We start from the raw sequence: 7683 nt of genomic DNA on the forward strand, positions 1-7683 counted from the left end.
GTCGCATAGGGCCCATCTCCATGTTAGACATATTTCTCTGAAGGGCTGGGCTTGCCTCCTGGTCCTCCTGGTCTGGGCATTGGCCTGAAAGAGAGGCAGACGGTAAACCATGATTGCAGCAAGAGCCTCCACAGTGTGCTAACTGCCTCCATCCACATCTGTCCCGCCCGCCCCAGCCTCCCAGCCCCTGCAGGGTCTGCAAACTTGTCCCTGGAATACCAGCATGGGACTGAGTGAATGACGTCAGAAAGTGTCAATTGCCTTACGTTTGCCATCTTGGTGTCATAGCAACCTGGGGGGGGGGAGGCCACTGGGAAATAGATGAGAGAACTTGCCCAAGTTCTAACATAACTAGGAGGTGATGGAGCCAGGATTGGAGCTCAGTTAGTCTGGCTTCCGGGAGCCTTTGTCAGGTGCCTGATGACCGAAGTTACCGGTTGAGCTGATTCTCAGTCCCCCAGAAGGATGTGAGCAAATGACCACCATCAGCCAAGCAGAGCTACTTTATCGCACACAGACAACTCAAATCTGATGTCCCACTAAAAATGTGTGTTAATTCAGAACTGGGCTAACACCTCCTGAATGGGCTGATTCATCATGAATGTCAGGTCTATGCACACCATCCTCCAAACCTCTCTGGAAGCTGAGCTGCCCTCGGTCATCACTGAGTGTGTTAACTCAGGCACGTGGGTCCCTCGGATATGTTCACCCCGCGTAGCTTTGTATTCCAAGGGCAGGGTTTTGTTCTTGGTTCATTTCAAAATGAGAATTTTCAGAGAACTTAAAGATAAGGGATGATTCTCCTGCCAAAGCTCCCAACTGCACCCCAAGTACTTGCAAATGCTAAAAATCTTTTTCTGTTTTTAAAGGGTCTTCGTCCCCCTTGTTATACCATTCATAATACAGGCATTAGAATACATTATTACAATTCATTACAATATATTCATTACATTTCCGTTGTTAAAAATACTGATACATATTTTTAAAAATAACATTGTATGAGATATTGAAATTGGCTTCCTGCAGAGAGACACCAAGGAGTGGGAAAGGCAAACCCTAGGTATAAAATTTGAAGTATTTTCATCCACTGAAAGGAACTGATTATCCTTAAACATTCCCATCCCCCAAGCAGGAAGGAGCCTGAGTTTGGATAGAGAAGTCTGAGCTCTGCTATTTGGCATCAGTGTGGCCTTAGACGAGTCACTAAATGTCCTGTCAGTTTCCTCATCTGAAAAAGTGGTGATCATGGTAACTACTTGAAAGATTGTTATGAAACTTGATATTTAAGAAGAAATATATAGGGGTGCCTGGGTGGCTCAGTGGGTTAAAGCCTCTGCCTTTGGCTTGGGTCATGATCTCAGGGTCCTAGGATCAAGCCCCACATCAGGCTCTCTGCTCAGCAGGGAGCCTGCTTCTCCCCCCTCCTCTCTCTCTCTGCCTGCCTTTCTGCCTACTTGCAATCTCTGTTGAATACATAAAATATTTAAATAAATAAATAATAAAAATATATATAAAACAAGGAACTGGTACTCTGTAGGCTTTTATTAAATGGTGTATTATTTTGATAATCTGAGAGTCATCGCATCTGTGCAGGGTTGGGTAGATTTCCTGATCTGAGCTGCTCAGCTGTGAGATGGGACTGTGGCATCCATCACATGCGGTTGCTGGAGAAGAGAGAACCTGCATGTAACCCCCATCATGGGGCAGGGCCAGAGCGGGGTCAGTTAGATGTTAGCACAGGCTGCCTCAGCCTAAGTTCGAAAAACAGAAAAGATTGAGACTTCTCTTCCCACTCACCGGTCTTTGTTTTTGTTTGTTTTTTTCCTGATCATCTCAGAATGATCACGGGTTGGAATTGGATCGGGGAGTCACTTGGGCTGCCAGATAGCTAACTGCTCCTGCCTCTGTTTCTCTTCTAGTCCTTGGTGGTAAATCAAGGCACTACACTGGCACAGGGAAATTAGGAGCCTAGGCCATTGCTTATTTGGTTCTCCAATGAAAGACTGGCTCTTAAAAACACTAATCACTCAAAAATCTAGAACAAACAATAGAGAAAAAGTTTTCTTAAGAAAATAATAAAACTCAGTTGGAATCATCCAGGTAAAGAGACCTCAAGGCTGTGGAGAACTAGGACTAATAGGGGGAATCCTGTCTGGGATTTTTGGAGCCAGGTCAGAGAATATGGAGACTTACAGAAGTCGTACTGTTCTCCCCATGAGCCCAGGCCGTGCCTCCCATTTCCTCACCTTGCCAGCCTTGTGCCGCTCTTTGCTCAGAAACGGTGCTGAGTCCCTGCCCCCAGAATTCTCCATGGCCTCTCTCTGGGAAAGGTTCCCACCAAAGGCTGCTTGGGAAGCTAGGACCCGTGCAGAGGGCTGGCCAGTGTTAGCAGCCCTATGGGTTATAAGACTCACCTGGGACATTTGCAAACCCGTCTTCTGTTCCCTGGATAAGAAAAAGAAGAAGTAAAATGACTGCCTCCCCACCACCAATAGTCCCCAAATAGATTTATTTCCTCCTTCCCTTTTCCTATTTCCTTAGAACTATAACTCTTGAAAACCAAGTAAGAGCTGCTTTTCCATCCCTCTTCTCATCAATTTTAAAAGCATTGCAAATACACATGTGGGCTAAGATAGGTTAGTACATTCACCTACAGTGGGACCCAAAGTAGTAGGGGTTCACTGGGAGGTGGCCGAGGGTAAATCTCAACAAGTCACGGTTTTGATCCAGTCTTCCTGAGCACTAGTCCGAGGGCCACAGGGGCACACACTCTGCGGGGGAGGGGGGAGTGCGGGGTGTGTGTGTGTGTGTGTGTGTGTGTGTAATAAGCCAGAAACTGCACTCTCTACCTCCTTCTCCTTGGCCAATGGAACACAATGCTCCTGTCCATCCTGGAATAAGGGCTCTGTCTCCCTAAGAACGCCCCAGAGAGTGGAAAGAGGAGTGGGAAGAGGTTTCAGGAGTTCTGTTTCCAGGAAAGAAATGGGCTGTGCCTACAGTACAGCTCAGGTTCCAGAAACCTTCATCCTATCTCGGGGCAAGCTGCCTGGAGCAAGCCGCGCAGGAGGAGGAAGTGGAGCAAACCTCCCCCCAACCTTCCCCTGCCACTCCGAGCGGCCCTAGAACTTACTATGGTTGCAGATGACGGTGATGACCAGTGACAGTAGAAGGATCGCGCAGGTCCCGGCCAGCGGTGCCCAGATGTAGATTTCACAGGCAAAGCCAAGCACACCTTTTCCCACTGAAGACACCGAAGACGCCGACGTTTAGGAACTGGCCGGGATTCTCTAACCCACACCACCAGCTCGGGCCTGTCCCTCGGGTCCGGTCTCGGTTTCCCCACCACTTGGACAGGTTTTGGCTCTATCTCCACGATCAGGGCTGAGCCCGGCGGGGGCTCTCCCCCACCCCCGCGCCCCCTACCCGCACCGCCCCTGGCGGGTCCCGATCCCGGGACCCCTGCGCGGGTCTCACCTGGCTTGCCCGCCGCCGGCCGGCAGATCCCGGGGCGCTGAGACACCGGCTGCGACGTGTTGGTGGGCGCCCTCGTGGGTAGTCGCGGCGCGGGCGTAGGGGTGGGCTTGACTGCGGGAGAAACAGAGCGTGGTTGGAGTCGGACAGGGGACATCGACACTAACCCTCCGCATGGCTTCGCGCGCCTTTGCCCAACGGGGCGCCGCCTTCGCCCGCGCGGACCTCTGCACTCAGAGAGGAGATGGATTGGGGACCTCCAGAATTCGCGCTCTCCCCTTCGCGGCGCGCGCGGTAGCCTGCTGCGTCCCGGGCGAGCACACCTGGCGCCTCGGACAGGAACGCAGGAGCCCGCTGCCGGTCTCCCAGCCTCTCTCCAGGGCTCAACCTGCAGGCTTGAGGGCTTGGGTTGGTAGCCAAACGCAGGCTCACAGAATTTAAGGAACTGTCCAGGGGCAGACAAGCACCCGAACTCAAGCCCAAATCCGCGGGACCTAAGAAGCCATCTTCAGACCCGACCCAGCCGCACCTTGGCCTCAGTTCCCTTGTCTGTGAAATGGAAGCAGTATTAAGTAGCCCCCACGCCCCCCAAGGGCGCTAAGAGGCTCAAAAGCGGGGCTCCGTATGGAAAAAAAAAACGGGTTCATAGGTGAGCCCTAAACCCCACACTGAGAGGTGCCGCGCCCCGGGCGCCCGGACCTGGCAGGAAGACCGGCACGAAGGAGCTGAAGTACAGCACCGAATTGCTCAGGGCAGAGCAGAAATAGTAGCCTTCGTCCTCCTTCCGGAAGCGGCGCAGGGTGAGGCTGTAGAGGGTGTCACGGATCCTCTTGCCCACAATCTGTTCGGAGTCCAGTCCGTCGGCCAACTTTATCCGGGTTTGGGAGAGGTACAGGAGGAAGACGGGGCGGGCGGCAGGTTCGTTCTTCTGGAGGAGCCAGGAACAGCCCGGCGCCGCGGAGGGCAGCAGCACCTCGCACTGCAGCTCCACTTTCTCTCCCAGCTGTCCGACCACCTTCGCCGGCGACATGCGGAACTGGCTCGGCCCGGCGGCCGCGACGGCATCTGCGGGCGGCAGGCATCGAGGCTGAGCCGGGAACCCCGCGCTCCTCGTCTGCCCCGTCCCCCGCCCTCCCCAAGGGTAGCTAACTCACGGAGCAGCAGGGCCAGCGGCAGGAGCAGGGGGGTCACCCAGGAGGCCATGGCGCGCTCTGCGCTGCACCACGCGTAACGACGCGCGCTGGTGCGGGTGGGACGCGGAGGGGGCAAGTCACGCCCTTGGCCAGCCGAGGAGCCAGATTTCGAGTTCGGAGGATGTGATGTCATCCGAAGCCCCGCAGGTGAGAATCGCCCTCTTTTTCGCGGTTACCACCTTCCATCCCAGGGAGCAGACTGGGGTCCATGATCTGGGCCTGGGCCGTCGAAGCGGGCATGTAGGGCCGCTGGGGACGGTTAAAACTGCGGGCTTGAGGACGAAGACAGAGGCTCGCAAATGACCTTTGGAATAGGCTCTCCTGTGAGGGCTGCGGAGACAGAGGGTAAGGAGAGTTTACAAGAGGAGAAGAAGGTGAGAGTAAGCAGGAAAGCAGAGTGTCCACTTCCTTTGTAGTCACTCATAATGGCTCTAGCAAGACCGGCGCTGAGGGCTGAGGAGGGAGAGGTGTTGGTGACTTGCACACCACTCCGCAGGGTAGTCTGCGTGCTCAGCAGGAAGGAGAAGACCATGGGGCAGCAGCCACCTGCCTTGTGTGGGACCAAAGGTCCTCTGGCGACCACACCCAGTCCTCCCCACTGCCACACATCACCTGAGAGCCTCGAGATTTTTTCTTGGGGCTGCTGCGACAGCCTTCACATGAGTCCCTTTCTTCGCCACACCTTTAGCCACCCTGCCATGATCATTATTCTCCTAAAGGGGATCTGACAGGGTCACTCTTGCAGACTTCTATGACTTGCAAGACAGGATAGAAGCTGAAACAGGGCTTGGCTCAGAGCTTTTGGGTGCTAGCTCCTCCTAGCCTCTGCCCAGGCCCCTGGCCCTCCATTCTCACTGAACTTGAAGCTGTCTAAACTCTGGGCTCCTGTCCTTGCTGTTCCCTTTGCCTGAAATTCCGTTCTGTTTAAGGCCGGCGGCCAGCTTCTGTGCTGTAGGACACAGACGTCATTCCTCTTTATCCTTGGCTTTAGGCACTGGCCCGGGACCCTTGTGAAGCCTGGGTGAATGCCTGGGAGCATTCTTCACTTTTCTCTCTCAGGCTCTGGCACATCATATCTCCTTCCTTCTTGCCGTGTTGCTATCCTGAAGCCTTCCAGCCCCAGTGGATGCCCACCTCTCATTACTTCAGGGTGCCCTAGCCTTTCCACTTTGAATCCCAGAACAAATACACCTCACACTGTTGCTACCTGAGTCTAGAGTCAAGCCACGTGGCATTATCTGTTCCATGTGTCTGCCCCACCCATGGATTTTGCCTGGTGAGGACTGGTGAGACACCCCTCCCCGCCATGTCATAACATAACTTGGGCTGAGCTGTGTTGGTAGAATTTAAGTGGTGGATGGGCTTTAAAAAAATTACTACTATTACTTTGATTTTAATGCATGCTCCCTAGCCTTCTCAAATCATCCGAAGTACCTACCCCTAGGTGGAACATTTGACATATTTTATTTTAGTTCCAGTGTAGTTAACATATAGCATTATATTAATTTTCAGTGCACAGTTCAGCCCTTCCATCCATCATCCAGTATTCATCACATCCTTCATCCCCATCCCCTTTTTTGTCCATTACCCTCACCCACCCCGCCTCCAGTAACCACCAGTGTATTCTCTATAAAGGAGTCTGTTTCTTGGTTTCTCTCTCTCTCTTCCTCTTTTTCCTTTGCTTATTTGTTTTGTTTCTTAAATTCCACATATGAGTGAAATCATATGGTATTTGTCTTTCTCTGATTTATTTCCCTCAGCATTATACTCTCTAGCTCCATCCATGTCATTGCAAATGGTAAGATTTCATTCCTTTTTGTGGGTGAATTATAATCCATGTATAAATGTACCACATCTTCTTTTTCCATTCATCTATTGACAAACATTGGGCTGCTTCCATAATTTGGCTATTATTAATAACGCTGCTATAAACATAGGGGTGCATGTATCCCTTTGAATTAGTGGTTTTGTATTTTTTTAAAAGATTTTATTTACTTATTTGACAGACAGAGATCACAGGTAGGCAGAAAGGCAGGCAGAGAGAGAGGAAGGGAAGCAGGCTCCCCGCTGAGCAGAGAACCCAATGCGGGGCTCAATCCCACAACCCTGGGATCATGACCTGAGCCGAAGGCAGAGGCTTTAACCCACTGAGCCACCCAGGAGCCCCAGTGTTTTTGTATTTTTTTTATAAAGATTTTGCTTATGTATTTTAGAGAGAAAGAAAGCATGACTGGGCGGAGGGTCTGAAGGAGGAGAGACAGAATCCCAAGCAGACTTCCCACTGAGCCTGAAGCCCAACGTGGGGTTCGATCCCAGGACCCCAAGACCATCACCTGGCTGGAAATCAAGAGTCAGAGGCTCAACTGACTGAACCACCCAGGTGCCTCTGTTTTTGTAATTTTTTGGGTAAATACTCAGTAGTTTGATTACTGGAACATAGGATAATTCTATTTTTAACTTTTTGAGGCACCTCCATACTGTTTTCCACTGTGACTATGCCAGGAATCTCCAGCAGACTCCCCCCTGAGTGCGGGGCCTGAGGCAGGGCTCTATCTCGCAACCCTGAGATCATGACGTGAACTGAGAGCAGGAGTCGGTTGCTCAAGCAACTGACACAAGGTTGTATGACACCTGCATTTTTTGCAACCTCCCTTTCTTAACTAATAGTAGAAGAAGGAAACCTCTTCCTATCAGCACATGTAGATCTATCTCATTCTTCTCAATGGGTGCATTCTCTATGGGTGTTCCAGAATTTAGTTTTCCTGTTAATGGACATTTAAGTGAGCTGCAGTAGACACAATATGTCTACAGTACTGGGGACTTGCTCACTACATGTTAGATTTTCAGATGGAAGATGAGGGAGACTGGGGAAGGAAAATGCTTTGTAATGATGGTTATGACTGTGACTCACAGCAGGGCATCCCTGGCATGTAGATGTACACATGTACGGTGTGTCCCTGGCTGTGTAGACACAGGGCTGTCCCTTAACCCACATGACTGAGCGTGGCAAGGAAACAGT

The 7683-nt window shown here is 51.5% G+C and overlaps 1 protein-coding gene across 1 annotated transcript; it reads right to left on the reverse strand.

Moving 5' to 3' along the window:
• Positions 1 to 4967, reverse strand: CD8A (CD8a molecule). The gene is made up of 6 exons (XM_044262494.1): positions 4626 to 4967; positions 4171 to 4536; positions 3475 to 3585; positions 3131 to 3241; positions 2415 to 2445; positions 1 to 84 (listed from the first exon to the last, which is right to left on the reverse strand). The coding sequence occupies exons 1-6, from the start codon at positions 4795 to 4797 to the stop codon at positions 24 to 26; spliced, it is 852 nt and encodes a 283-aa protein (XP_044118429.1). The 5' UTR covers positions 4798 to 4967; the 3' UTR covers positions 1 to 23.
• Positions 4968 to 7683: the final 2716 nt, after the last annotated feature.

This window comes from Neovison vison, chromosome 8 (assembly GCF_020171115.1).
Source record: "Neovison vison isolate M4711 chromosome 8, ASM_NN_V1, whole genome shotgun sequence".
Classification (NCBI taxonomy): domain Eukaryota; kingdom Metazoa; phylum Chordata; class Mammalia; order Carnivora; family Mustelidae; genus Neogale; species Neogale vison.

What these genes read in the sequence shown, in the direction of transcription:
- CD8A (XM_044262494.1), bottom strand. Translation starts at nt 4,797, where the DNA reads ATGACATCACATCCTCCGAACTCGAAATCTGGCTCCTCGGCTGGCCAA. An exon ending in GCCGCTGGCCCTGCTGCTCC is followed by an intron (nt 4,537 to 4,625) that starts GTGAGTTAGCTA and finishes TGCCGCCCGCAG; the next exon opens with ATGCCGTCGCGGCCGCCGGG. An exon ending in CGTGCCGGTCTTCCTGCCAG is followed by an intron (nt 3,586 to 4,170) that starts GTCCGGGCGCCC and finishes TTTCTCCCGCAG; the next exon opens with TCAAGCCCACCCCTACGCCC.